This window comes from Lactuca sativa, chromosome 4, assembly GCF_002870075.4.
Source record: "Lactuca sativa cultivar Salinas chromosome 4, Lsat_Salinas_v11, whole genome shotgun sequence".
NCBI lineage: Eukaryota > Viridiplantae > Streptophyta > Magnoliopsida > Asterales > Asteraceae > Lactuca > Lactuca sativa.
Window position 1 is genome coordinate 29,818,324 of NC_056626.2, and position 14,200 is coordinate 29,832,523.

The 14,200-nt window shown below is 33.4% G+C and overlaps 1 protein-coding gene and 1 long non-coding RNA gene across 6 annotated transcripts; one reads left to right on the top strand and one right to left on the bottom strand.

Annotated features, from left to right (window-relative positions):
• Window positions 1-1,113: 1,113 nt before the first annotated feature.
• On the bottom strand, window positions 1,114-3,246 carry LOC111894435 (methionine aminopeptidase 1B, chloroplastic). Its single transcript, XM_023890516.3, has 9 exons — window positions 3,056-3,246; window positions 2,444-2,763; window positions 2,204-2,365; window positions 2,081-2,122; window positions 1,932-2,003; window positions 1,759-1,838; window positions 1,577-1,674; window positions 1,436-1,483; window positions 1,114-1,344 (listed from the first exon to the last, which is right to left on the bottom strand). Exons 1-9 carry the CDS (start codon window positions 3,165-3,167, stop codon window positions 1,199-1,201), a joined length of 1,080 nt encoding a protein of 359 aa, XP_023746284.1. The 5' UTR covers window positions 3,168-3,246; the 3' UTR covers window positions 1,114-1,198.
• A 3,652-nt stretch (window positions 3,247-6,898) lies between these two features.
• Window positions 6,899-11,256, top strand: LOC111894433 (uncharacterized). 5 transcript variants are annotated; one of them, XR_006190165.2, is made up of 6 exons: window positions 6,899-7,451; window positions 7,661-7,792; window positions 7,979-8,033; window positions 8,263-8,466; window positions 9,253-9,332; window positions 10,145-11,256. It is a non-coding gene; the product is annotated as an uncharacterized LOC111894433 (long non-coding RNA). The 5 variants fall into 5 exon arrangements; XR_006190166.2 differs by lacking the exon at window positions 7,979-8,033 and having other exon boundaries at window positions 10,145-10,411; window positions 10,564-11,256; XR_006190167.2 differs by lacking the exon at window positions 7,979-8,033 and having other exon boundaries at window positions 10,145-10,411; window positions 10,590-11,256.
• The last annotated feature ends 2,944 nt before the right edge of the window (window positions 11,257-14,200 follow it).

A 14,200-nucleotide genomic window follows, 5' to 3' on the forward strand; every position in this document is an offset into this window, starting at 1 on the left:
AATACATTTAAAAAACAATATATTCATATATCTTGCATAAAAAAAATCATATAACAAAAAGTAAATTATTTAAAGCTAAAGTTGAACAAAAAAAAAACTTAAAAAGTCAAACGTGGACAATGATTTTGGGACGGTAAGAGTATCATTTTATGAATTGAGTAAAGAATGACAGAAAAATAATACGACGCTATCATGACAAGCCAAAAATATGGTAAAGAGAGATTACAAACACATCAACCTTATATATAGAAAGATAAAAATATGGTAAAGAGAGATTACAAACACATCAACCTTATATATATAGCAAGATCATTTCATTTTCCGTTATTTTTCTTTCACTTTTCAAAATCCAATAAATGATCACCTTTCATTCCACGTCTTTTTTTTAAGTATATTTTATGCAAATTATATTTTTTTGTAGTGAATTAAAAAACAAAAATTTTAATATATATATATTTTTATAATTTTTTAATACATATAATAATAATAATAATAATAATAATAATAATAATAAAACTAAGTTGAGAAAAGAGAGTGAGTGGAATATCCTTACGCAGGGAAACCGATACCTAACCGCATTCAGAATGTGTTGTTCGTTGATGAAATTTCCTATTACTAAACCACAAAATGAAGACATTTATACTGTTTGTAACGTGATTTGCAAAAAAATTGACACCTTGGCAAGGCATTGCAATTGTATTTGAGAGATCCGCTCATCGAAGCTGTAAATCCTCTCCTCTCTGTAATTATTACGACACTTTTTTTTGGAATCGGACGAATATATTAAAAAGACCAACCTCTAACAAGTGACTAGATGAGGGGAAATAACAAGGTACTTAATTTCAACACTTGTCACTTAATTTTAAATTTTCCCCAACTTTACCTCATTTCCTATTTTTAATCATTCTATTTTAATTGTAAAATCACAACATTTCATTAATCACGTCATTTCCTATTTTTAAATTTTCCCCAACTTTACCTCATTTCCTATTTTTAATCATTCTATTTTAATTGTAAAATCACAACATTTCATTAATCACGTCATTAGTTAGCTTTTTAAATTCAGCAATTTCCAATCAATTTCTATTTCTGGTGATTTGGGAATATAAAACATATTGAATGTATGATTTGAAGGATATATATATATTTAACTTAACTTATACAAAAAACATTAATAACAAAATCAAGTCAAAATCTTCTAACACTTTGTCAAAATTTCTGCACCAGTTCTTGTGATCAAAATAGTGTGCTCAAATTGAGCTGCAGGGCTTCCATCCTTTGTTAAGGTAGTCCAATTATCTTCCCATGTAACACACTCTGTTCTTCCAAGTGTAAGAATTGGTTCTACACAAAATAGCAACATACTTTCCTTAACTCCAATTTTTTTTTTTATTAATCTTTATTTTTCATCAGAATCAATCAATTAATTAATTACCAATAGTAAATGTTTGGCCTTCAACCATGCTACCAGGCTTCTCATTTCCTATATAAAAAATTAAACCAGAGTTTCAAAAATATAAAAATATATCGTTAGGTTTTAGAAAAATAATGGAAATAAAAAATAAAAATAACATACGGTGATGAAATATAAGTGGCTCTGAATGAAATACAGTTCCCACACCATGTCCCACAAAACGCTCCACAACACCATAGCCAAATTTTTCCGCATGTTCACTATGAGAATCATGTAAAATTAAATTTTATAAAAAAAAAAAAAAATACTATACTATTTGTTTTGTATACATTTAAAGTAATTACCTAATTCTTTTCCCAATTTTTCTAAAAAGAGCACCATCTTTGCAAACAGAGATACCTCTCTCCAAGCACTCTTCAGTAACCTGTCATCAATGGAGAAATGAAATTAAAAAAAAAAAACTAAAAAATAAAAATAAAAAATTACATAAATTCTAATAATCTTCAATCAATTGTACCTTCACAAGTCGTTTTGTGGCTTCATCAACATTTCCACATAAAAATGTCTTTGAGGTATCACCATGATAACCCTAATAAAAAAAGATACATCAAATCAAAAACATATAATATTTATATAACAAAAAAAAAAAGAATATGATAATCTTACATTTAAGTAAACTGTGACATCAATATTTATAATATCTCCATCCTGCATAAAAGCGATAATACCTATTAATTCTATAACTACAAGCCAATGTGTATTGAAGAACAATAAAGGATGGAATGGAACCTGCAATTGACGGGAATCAGGTATTCCATGACACATACACTCATTAACTGATGTGCAAACACTTTTTGGGAATCCGCCATAGCCGAGAGGTGAAGGGTAAGCACCATTGTCTATAATCATTTGGTGAACTGCTTTATCAATCTCGTTAGTTGTCACCGATGGCTAGTAGATTACAGAATTCCATTAATTTGAAGATTATTTGAAGTGGATATGAAGATTAGGTTGAGTTCAAGTTCTTACCCTAACTAAAGTTCCAGCGTGCTCAAGAACCCTAGCAGCGAGCTCACAAGCAGCTCTCATGCGAGCAATGCCTTCTTCATCGTGAATTTGGAACTCAGTTGAAATCTCTGGTAACAATTTTGTGCTTACGTAAGGAGGCTTCAGTATGTGATCAGGAACAGGAAGACGTGGTGATACCTTTAGTCGCCTTAAAGGTGTTCTTCGTTTAATTGGTGTTGAAGTTTGTTGCTCACGTGCCCTTCGTATTCTCATGGCTTCCTCTAATCCTGATAATCTCTTCGCCAAAACCATGAATCGTTTTCTACCGTTGAAATCGTTACCTGAAATTGCGAATCATACAGCCAAAACATTTGATTAAAGCTAAAGGGATTCCAAACATGAAATTAGGTCTCATTTGATGCAAACAGATTGCAACTACGCTATGCTTAATCAGTTAGTCTCCTTTCGAATTTTGAAAGAATTCGACGTTATCATAGGAAGGGTTATGGTGGAATTCATTAAAGGAAAAACACAAAAACGTATGATTAGTTTCAGATTGAAGAAGACAAGAAACACAGTACAAGATTGAGTAGAGATATCAGATATGCAAGTAGGAGTTACTGTGTAAGTTACCGGAGATTGATGGGGAGAAGGCGAGCGTAGCCCTTGAGAAAAGAGAAGAACATGAAGAGGACAAGTTTTCTCCATGGAAACAAGATGAAACCGAAGCAGCAACCGAAGCCATTGCAGTTGAAGCTTCTTGTTTCTTGAAACAGCAATTGGAAAACCAAAAGAGGATAAAATATTTTGAAATTGAGAACCAAAAAGGTTCAACCCCAAATTTGGGCTAGTTCATCTTTATATTAGGATTTGGGCCAGAATTTAAGCTTCACTAAAAGTTTGAATTTTTGATTTTGGGTCATATAGAACAACTTGGTTTGTATCTTTTGTAATAAACTGTCAATAATAGCAAAAAATTTGGGTCATTTTATCCTGAATAAAAATTACTTTTGGAAGTTTAATTCAAGTGTTTTTATTAGTGATTTGTGACTTTGGTGATCAAATTAGAAATTGAATTAAATGTGGATGTAAACTAAACTTAAATCGTAAAACTTATTTTGTTGTTTGGGTATTGAGCCTATAAAACTAAACTAAGTGATTTTTTTTTATTGTGATGAATTTAGGTGTTTGGAATTGTTTATTTAAAATAGCATGTATTTATTTAAAGTGTTTGTTAATTTAAGCAGTAAGCTTCAAAAAAAATGTGATTGGTAATTAATGTTGTATCAAAACATAATAAATTAAAAATGCGTTTTCTAAATAACATACCAAGAGAAAAATGATTTTAACATTTCTACATAAATTTTGGCAAAACATTTGTGTGATATATATATATATATATATATATATATATATATATATATATATATATATATATATATATATACATATATATATATATATATATATATATATATATATATATATATATATATATATATATATATATATATATATATATATATATATATATATATATATATATATATATATATATTTTGAGAAAGTAGCCCATGTCTCGACACATTTATTCACCTTTGTGTAAATATTACATATACAATATCCAACAAATCACAAGAGAATGTAGCTCCCAATATTAAGTGGAGTTTCATGATATTCATCTCTTTATACTCTATAATAGCTTTTACACGAGTTAATTATTTTTCATAATACTTTAGCCCCTACTTGAGCACAATACATATCTCATAATCACTTCTTGAGCAAAATACATATCTCAGTAACACTCCTACTAGAATATGCAAATATATCTCATAACCACTTTGTTTGGGTAAAAGACATATCTCAGTAACACTCCTATTTGAGTTTGAGATTATATCTCATGCACTTTATATAGAGAAAAAGACATATCTCAGTAACACTCATATTTGAGCCTCTGATTTTTACAAAACACAAATAATAGACTGGAATCTACACATAGGTTACCCACAACATATACCAGTGACCGGTACAAATTTAGACTATTACTGCATACATCTTGCCGTTACTCCGTTATCCATATTAAATAGTATAGTTTTTCATCGTTACCTAAAATACACATATGCATTATACATAAGTTTTATACACATGAATGTTAATCACCGTGATGATTTAGTCGATGCCTCTTAGAGGCCCAAGCTAATCCAACTTCAAATCATCCCTGGAAAATGGACATAGTGGACCGTAGTTGTTTTTTTTTTTCTTTTTTTTTTTTTGCAAAGCAATATATTGAGTTATTTTGACAATCTCAAAAAATGCTTTCCAAAATAGTTTTCCAACATACCTTAAAAATGAGATTTTCAAAAGCATTTCCGACCTAACTTTTTTAAAATTGTTTTTGGCTTTTTTATTTTTGTTTACCAAAATACTTTTCACTCGACTTACCCATCTAACCCTTTTTTGTTCTATCTTACATATATAAACTAACTCAAACATTTTTAAAAAAAAAAAAAAAAAACTTATTGACTTATTGACCTTTGTCACCATAAAAGCTAATTTAAATACCTTTTTAAAAAAAAACTCTTTGTCACCCTCATAAATCAATAAGCATTTTGCCAAAAACAAAACATTTTTAGAGTTCAAAAAACAATCTCAAATGCCCCCCTTAGATGTTGGAAATCTGAATGTGACGGGGAAGTGGAAACAAAGAAAGTGTAAGCCAAACCAACAAGAATTAAAGTGTCTTTCACAAAACGACAATTTCACATAGGCGGAAACCGAAGAGGCGTTTTCGTGAGTCATTGATCGAAAATAGATATTAGGTCGACTCGTGAATCAACATCAGTAGACTTTATCACTCTCAGTTCTCTCTTGCTCTTATAGTGTTACGACCACGTTCCCATAATCTCACACTCATTCATTCATTTTCTCTACTCCTCATTTTTTACTCTTGAATCTCAACATATTCGCCCACGAATCATTGCTTCTCAATCTTGACCGAATCACGCATTTATGAATCGATTATTTCTCTCTGATTTTAGAAATTGATTATAAGGTTTGATCAATGCTTCTGATATTTTAATTTTGTTTTTTATTTCTTTATTTTTTTTTTTTGTTTTTGATTGTTTCTCATTCTTGGTTAGGTCCTAATTTCATAATCGACTACGTTATGATTACTAAATCGATTAGGTTCTAATTAGGTTTTGATTTCGTTTATGCTTCTCACATTTGAAATTTTGTTTGATCAAAGCTTTTGCATAATCAAATTTTGTATAAGTTTTGTTTATGCTTCTCACATTCGATTTTTTAACTTGTTAGAACACAAGAAGATATTCAAGAGAGATAGGCCATCAAGAAATGACGGCAATAGATTGGATCGGAGATAGTAACAAATAAATAAAAAAGATTAATAGAAAATACAAAAATAAATGGATAATAGATCCATTTTACCAAACCTAAAATATTATATAATTATATTAAAAGATGGTTTCTAATTCAATAGTTTTTGCTGTTGATTGGAACAAACTTTTTTTGATTTTTTTTCTTTCTCATTAATTTGCTTTTAATTTAATTTTTTTCCTTTTTTTTTTACCATGCTTGGTAAATAGTCAATGTCTGGATTAGTGTCACACACGTGTTACTTTCCCGTTCTCCCCGGTTCTCCATTGTTACGTGTTTTGCATCGGCTTCTTCTAGAAAAGCACCACCGCCTCTAGGGGTGTCAAAAAAACCCGAACCCGATTAACCCGACCCGATCCGAACCCGAATAAGGTAATTAGGATCGGGTTTAATAGGGTCAGAACTCTTAATCGGGTTATTCGGGTTGACCCGACTAACCCGAATTATTATTAGGGTCGGGTTTAGGGTTGATTTTTTCAAAACAATTCGGGTTTCGAGTCAACCCGAATAACCCGATTAAGAATTTATCACCAAAACTTTTTTTACTGCCTTGAATGATATGAATTTAAGATCCCATGAGATTGTACAACTAATACATATTTCTTATTTAAACAAACCAGATTGTAAAATTACTATATATAGAGATGTATAAAATGACATAACTTTCCTCTCTTCTTAGTGCAGTAAGATTGTGTTGTAACAGTTTTACGAATTTTATTCACTGCTTACATAATTACTAATATGGTAAAAGAAACTCCAAAAATTCATATCGTATACCAACTTTACATTTTAAGTCCCTATATATGTGGATTATATACTAAAATGGAACAACATAAATTCATCTTACATTTCAACTTCAATCCGACTAACCCGATTAACCCGACCCTACAAACCCGAAACCCGGTTAACCCAAACCCGACTAACCCGTACCTTATTAGGGTCGGCTTTCGGGTGAATATTTTTTCTAGAAAAACCCGACTAACCCGACTCGTTTAACCCGAAACCCGATCGGGTTAACCCGATTAACAGCCCTAACCGCCTCTGCCTCCGATTAAACAGCCCACCAACTTTTCGTAACCAAATTATCTACTCTACCATCTGGGTTTTATCCAATTTGAATAACCTCCAGCCAGTCATCGCTTTCTTCCCCAACATGTCACTCAATCACATCCTCTGCAAACACCGGTATTTGTAAGTTCTCTTCTTCTACCGTTTTCTTTTCTGAATCTACTCCACTTGGACCTCCCTCTTCCAATCTCCACCTCTGATTCCTCGGTCCAGCGCTAAAAAAGAACAATTTAATTTTAAAACGCCAAACTTCCATCCCATTGCGCAGCCACAAGAACATAACCCGCCACAACGAATGCGTCGGTTATCTCCATCGCCATCCACTGGCTATGGCCTAGGGTTTTCTAATAGCAAAAGTAGACAAAGCATCGAATCAGGTAAAACCAACTTCAATGATCCTTTTTCAAAATCGGAATCCTCGAGTTCTTTTATCTTTCGTTCAGTTGCCACAAAGGAGGCCGATAGTGCCAATGGATAGAACTCTACTGCAAGAAATTCAGCTGTATCCATGGATCCTTTTCCAAAATCGGAATCCTTGAGTTCTTTTAGCTTTCCAGTTGAAAAGGTATCATGTTTTTATTGTTTTTTTATTAGGTTCATCGGATTTGTCTATAGTTGTGATTGTCTTCATTTTTAGGGATTTAATGACTCAAGTGAGAGGGTACCATTTTTTTACTATATTGTTTCCAGTATCCTGCCTACAATCTGCAAACGGATTTTTGTTATTCCTTCTCTTGGTAACTTTTTTTTGTTCTTTTATCTCTGTTCCTACAGGGAATATGATCGCTTGCTTCATATTGCCATTTGAAAGAGAGTCTCACTACGCACCCCAACTGCTCGATGAAATGCTTGAACCAAGATGCCTAGAAAAGATCAGTTTTTTTCTTCTGGAAATATGAAAAAAAGGTAATTGTTTATGAGTTTAATGCATGTATTCATTATGTGTTAAAACATTTTTTAATTGGTTTTAATTTTATCTAATTATAACATTTAGTAATCAGTTTTCATCATCAACATTTATATGTTGTTTTTTCGTAAAATTGTTGGTTGTACTCTTCTGTTTAACCATCTTTGCTCCTCTGTGGGAAACAGGTAATTTCCATTTAGAGAGATTGGGCGTTCCCTCTTAACCAGACTTTTTTTTTTGGTAAAATTTTTAATTTTATCTGATTACACTTCTGTTTAACATTTATATGTTGTTTTTTTGTAATTTTTTTTTTGTTAATTTTTTCTTTTTAACTTTTTGACCAAATTATTTTTTTTTTTAGTTTTTACTTAATTTGTATCATATATGATGTTTATAAAGAAACATAAGTAAAGTGCTATTATTGGTATTAACTTTGCTTCCTAAACATAATATTATGACTTATATACAGGTGTGACTTATAATTTGAGTTGGGGCAGGATCATAGCTGGAAATTTGAAGATTAAGCTCAAACTTTTCAGTAGGAAAAGAGAATAGTGAAACTGGATTGACAGAAGTTTAAATATGCTTGAGAGGCAGGGGTATAACTGGAAAGTTGAAGGTCGGTAGATGGTTAAAGAGTTTTAGAGGTAGGGGCATAATTGGGAAGTTGAAGGTAAGCACAAAACCATTTATATTCTGAAGTAAAATTTATATTGTTGATTCATTGGGTATACTTTTATTAATTTGGATTTTTTTGTTGCAATTTTTACGAATTTGTGGTCTTGAGAAATACTTTTACATTTTTAATTGTTTTGTATCAAGATTGTTTTTTGATTTTTTAATCATCTTATTTGATTCTATTACAAATGTAATTTTTGATATTGATAGGTATATCTTTTTTAAATGGATACAAATCTAAGTCTATTGTTGCTATGGGTAAAAAAAAGGCAAAAAAAATCTGACCCGTGTGTTGCAGGGGCATCTTCCCTAATGGATATTAGTTTTAGGGATCAAATCTATAACTAAACTAAATCAAAAGACTACTTTTGATATTGAAACTTTTTAGGCTTTAATAAAAAAAAAAGTACAAACCATAGAAACTATTTAGTTTTCTCTTTAACCATTTGATTCTTTTAGTGATCAAAACCAAAATAAAATCAACCCAAGAAGGATAGCCGAGAAGAATAGTCAACATTGCAATTGAAAAATTGATCGGATTCAGAAAAATCATAAAACCATAGGCATGGATTAACGAGGACCTAAATTGTTGATTCTTTGATTTTAAAAAGTTAAATATTACTAATATCATAACAAAGTTTGTAAATATCATTAATATCATAACAAAATAGATTAATATAATTAATACAACAATAAACATTCTTCAAATAATTTCTATTGAGATAAAAAAAATTTAAGTGATATAATTTTATCGCTTATTATTGTTCCCTTCATTGTGTAGGCATGGATTAATCAGTAGGCGTCTTCTAATCGAATATTAATAGGGACATAGTCGGGATTTTTGCAACACAGCTTAACAAAGTATGACAACAATTTTCCCTTATTACTTAATTAGCGTACTTACTTATTTATCATTTTTGTTGTATTTATTTTGAATTTTTATTTTAAATTTTTTTAACGTCTAGAGTTTTATATATAATTTTTTGCTTTAATCAACATTTGTATTACATAGGTCTCACAACTAGTTATACTAATAAATAAATATTCATGTTGTTATATATCATTCTCTCATTCCATTGGTCACATGTCATTTTATCATAAATTTGAGATGTTTATTTTTTACTTGTCATATACTTCATTTTTCTTTTTCCAATATATCATTAATTAAGTTTCCATAAATTAAATATGTCATAATGACTATTAATTTTAAATTTCAAATTTCAAATTTCAAATTTCAATTTTAATTTCAATTTCTAATAAATTGCAGTTTAAACCTGCGTATTTAATAGATTGTTATAATAAACTCGTTTAGTATACGGGTCTGACAATTAAACACGTAATTTTAATTTATTTATTTATCGCGTGTTAGTTTTTTATTTTTTAATTGTTTCTCATAATTTTCACTTATTTCAAATTTCAAATTCAAATAAACTTCCTGTTTACTCCTTCGTATTTAACATTTTGTTTTAATCAACATTAATAGTATACGAGCCTCACAATTACTTAGCTATTAAACATATTGCAGTATCGTATCTTATCTTTCCTCTATTACTGAGTTAAGAAATCAAGCAATTATTGATTACATAATAACGAATGTTGCATTTAACTACTCCCACATGAAATAGTTTTTTTAAACAGTTAAATGAAATCTAACTGTGGGGCATGTCGATCAGTGGGTTTAGGTTGTACAGGTGTGGGCAGACGGGTCACATGAGTAGGGATTGCCCCAGGAGTGCATTGATTTGTTTTCACTACAACCTGACAAGCCATAAAAAATGTCGATTGTTCGAGCTTGTCAGGAGGGCCGGTGGCAGTGCCTGCATCAACCACCTTGAGGATTACCGATGGCTACCAGGGCAAGGCGAAGACACTTGTCGTGTAGTGCAGGGCTTTCCAGCTGACTACCGATGAGGCTCGTGCAGCACCGGATGTGGTTACCGGTATGTATTTTTTGTTATATCTTATTTGCTTTCCTTATTTATGCTTATAATTATATCTAGTCCCATATAAGGACTTTCTTAGTCAATGGTGTGACTGCTCATGTTTTGTTTGATTCGGGTGCTACTCGATCCTTTGTATCTCTTACGCTTAGCATTAGTGATGCTCCTCGGATTTTAGATTATCCGTTGGAGGTCGAGATTGCCGATAATCGTTATGTGAGTGCTTCGAGGGTTCATCGTGGGTGTGTTCTGAATCTGTTCAACGAGAGGTACTCTATTGATTTGGTGTCAATCCCTCTGCGATAGTCGAAGGTTATTATTGGGTTGGACAGGTTAGGTTCCAATGGTGTCGTGACTGACTGTGAGCGCCAACAAGTGAGAGTTCGAACCCCAAGTGGGGGAGAACTTGTTATTCCTGGTGAGGGAATTTCTCATGGGCTGGCTCTCAGTTCAGCTATGATGGCCAGGAGATATCTTCGCAGGGTTGTTCTGGGTTTCTGGCCTATGTGGCGGATACACGGGTTGAGGGCACGACGACATTGAGTGAGGTACCCATTGTTCGGAATTTCCCTGATGTGTTTCCTGAGGAGTTGCCAGAAGTGCCTCCCAAGAGGCAAGTCGAGTTTCGTATTGATCTAGTGTTTGGTGCAACTCCAATAGCCAAAGCACCATATCGTTTGGCACCACCAGAGATGCAGGATTTGTCTGTACAACTTCAGGAGCTTCTAGACAATGGATTTATTCTGTAACGCCCGTGTTTCTGGGCTAGGAATTAATGACAATGTAATAGTCTAGGTTAACCTTTGTAACTCATTTTGTTATAATAAGAATGTATTATTTGAGTATTATGTGTTTTAAGCTTAATTGTGTGGCTTAATTGAATTAAGAATAAAAATAAGCGTAAAAATAAAATGTTAGATAAAACCGATATCGATACATGAAGACGTAGTGGTCGTGACAAGGGTTTCGGATATATAAAGAATGCTAAAATCAAAGTTATAACGAAGAAGTTATGACCTGTCGAAGTTTTGCAACAGAACCAGCACGACACTGCGCGACGTAAATAATGAATTTGCGATAGAGCGACATTTAGCCTTAGTGATTTAAACGAGAGTCGTAGAATACATTAAACCGAGAGCGTGCATAATAAGAACGTCTAAATCTGAATTCATATGAGGAAGTTATGATTTTTCTAAGTTTCGACTTAGCGGTATGCAGCCCAAATCTCGAAATTGAGATCGAGTGATATTTGGCCGCAAAAATATAAACGAGAATCAAAGATTTTGTCGATATCAGTTCAACGGTGAAATGACAGACAAAAACGGACGTCGGATGAAGAAGTTATGAATTTCTAATGGAGTTTTCCTGTTCTGGCCTACTAAAAATAATATAATAAAAATAAAGTCAAAATTAGCCAAGGGAGTCTAAACAAAAGTTGGAGAGGATAGTCTCACCTACGCATGGATATAAAGAACATCAAAAACGGAGCTCGTATGCGAAAGATACAAAATTTTGAAGTTTGAGAAATGGGAGTACGCCCAGCGTACTCATGATTCATGGACTGAAATGGGCCGGGTCGACCTGACCCATCACTTGAGTGTCTCGGGTCCGAGACCATGACGCATCCGATTTGATCTGCTTAGTACACCCAGCGTAGATGTCGACGAGCCAGTACGCCTAGTGTACCCGGTGTACACCCAGCGTAATGCTTGTAGAGGGAGTACGCCCAACGTACTCTGAGATTACGCCCAACGTAATCCGATGCTCAGCACCCTATAAATAGATCACAAGGGCAGCCAAGTTTGGTTGCCAAATTTCTTCTCTCTCATCCGTTTTACCTTGTTTTACGTGCAAGCTATACCCCCGAAGCCCTGGTATCATCCCGACACCCGAAGCATGTTCCGAAGCTCCGAAGATCCCAAGAAGAAAAGAGTTTCCGAGCCGAAGCTCTGCCCGCGAGAAGCCCGGTGTGTGAAGATATCTCAGATTCACTGAAGAATACTACTTTTAGAGCCGAAGTGTTGTCCGTTAATCGTCTTATCAGGTGATTGCATAGTCCCTTTCATATACACGATTTAATACAAGTATCGATTGAATGTATTAGGTATATGTTTTTATGTGAGTGTATTATTGTTATCTTCTAAATGCATAGATATGATTTATTCTCTATGAAATATGTTTTATGTGTAGATGTATCACCTGTTATTTTGATTGAGTATGAATGAACATGCAATACATGTTTTAAACTATGTATAAAACAAGTATATTTTATCTATAAATATGTTGGGTAGAACATGGGTAGATAGTGATGTGTGATGAAATAAAATTTATGAGAGGCCTCGATGTTGTTGTTGATCTAGTCATCTAGCGGAGTATGGATGATGACCACTGACTCTTTCTAGACAGTCCAGTGGAACGCTGGCAGGTTCATAACCTATAGGTGTTGTGAACGATGTGTTCACCGGTGTACTCTATCCCCGTCATGGTTGCTTTTAGGACATCTATTGTTGAGGAAACCCCTTTGCAATAATGTCCGTCCCGATGAAAATCCTAGATTAGGTCCCTTGTAATAGTTGTTGTCATAGGGACGTAAAGTGAGGATAATGAGAATGGGTAATCAGGTTATTGTTGGTTGGTGAAATTAAATATAACTATTTATTGTGGGTTGAAAACCCTATATGCTTACCAGGCTCCCAAGCCTGACCCACTCAGTTTTATTTGTATTACAGGTAGTGGCGCGAGAGCATAAGTTTGACAACCTGTGAATAGATTTTGTTTATAGGCCAGTAGTTGTGTATAACTATTGTAAGGTTTATAATATGTTGTTTATGCTTTTGTGTCTGCATCAAAACATGACATCCCGAGTTTTGATATATAATGAAGATACATTTCTTTAAGGAACTCTTTGATAAATTTTAATTATCATATTTTGTTTTGGGAACAAATTCCGCAACTCTTTTAAATCAAATGATTACTCTGAAAATTATTTTAAAAGCATAAATTAAATCGGTCTTTTCTGGCCGTAATTTTAGGGATGTCACATATTCAGCCGAGTAGTTTGCCTTGGGGAGCGCCGATCCTGTTCTTGAATATGAAGGATGATCGACACAAGATCTGTATTAATTATGGGGAGTTGAATAAACTATCGGTGAAGAACCGTTACCCACTACTGAGGATCGACGGTTTATTTGACCAGCTTCAGGGTGCATCTTGGTTTTCCTAGATTGATTTGTAATCATGCTACTATCAGATGTTGGTCAGATATGAGGATATGCAGAAGACGGCCTTCAGGACTCGATATGGTCATTCCGAGTTCGTGGTGACGCCATTCGGGCTCACAAATGCACCAACAACATTTATGGATCTCATGAACTGACTTTGTAAGCCGATGTTGGACCGTACAGTGACAATATTCATAGATGATATTCTGGTCTACTCCAAGACTAAGGAGCAACACGAGGAGCACTTGCGAGAGGTATTGTAGACCCTGAGGAGAGAGAGAGAGAGAAAGAGAGAGAGATAAGGAGAGGATGTATGCTAAATTCTCCAAATGTGAGTTCTGGTTGCGATAGGTGCAGTTCTTGGGGCGCAACGTCAACCAGAAGGGTATATTGGTCGATCCAACCAAGATTGAGGTTGTGATGTGATGGGAAGCTCCAAGGACCCCATCTAAGATTCGAATCTTTCTAGGTCTTGCAGGGTATTATCAGAGGTTTATCCAGGACTTCTTGATTGTGGTGCCATTGATCCACTTGACGAGGAAGAATGTTACTTTTTGGTGGGGCCCGA

Excerpts from the sequence above, each read along its gene's own strand:
- LOC111894435 (XM_023890516.3), bottom strand. The coding sequence starts at position 3,167 with ATGGCTTCGGTTGCTGCTTCGGTTTCATCTTGTTTCCATGGAGAAAAC. Across the intron at positions 2,123-2,203 it reads CTGATTCCCGTCAATTGCAG|GATGGAGATATTATAAATAT; the intron begins GTTCCATTCCAT and ends GCTTTTATGCAG. Across the intron at positions 1,345-1,435 it reads AGGCCAAACATTTACTATTG|AACCAATTCTTACACTTGGA; the intron begins GTAATTAATTAA and ends TATTTTGTGTAG.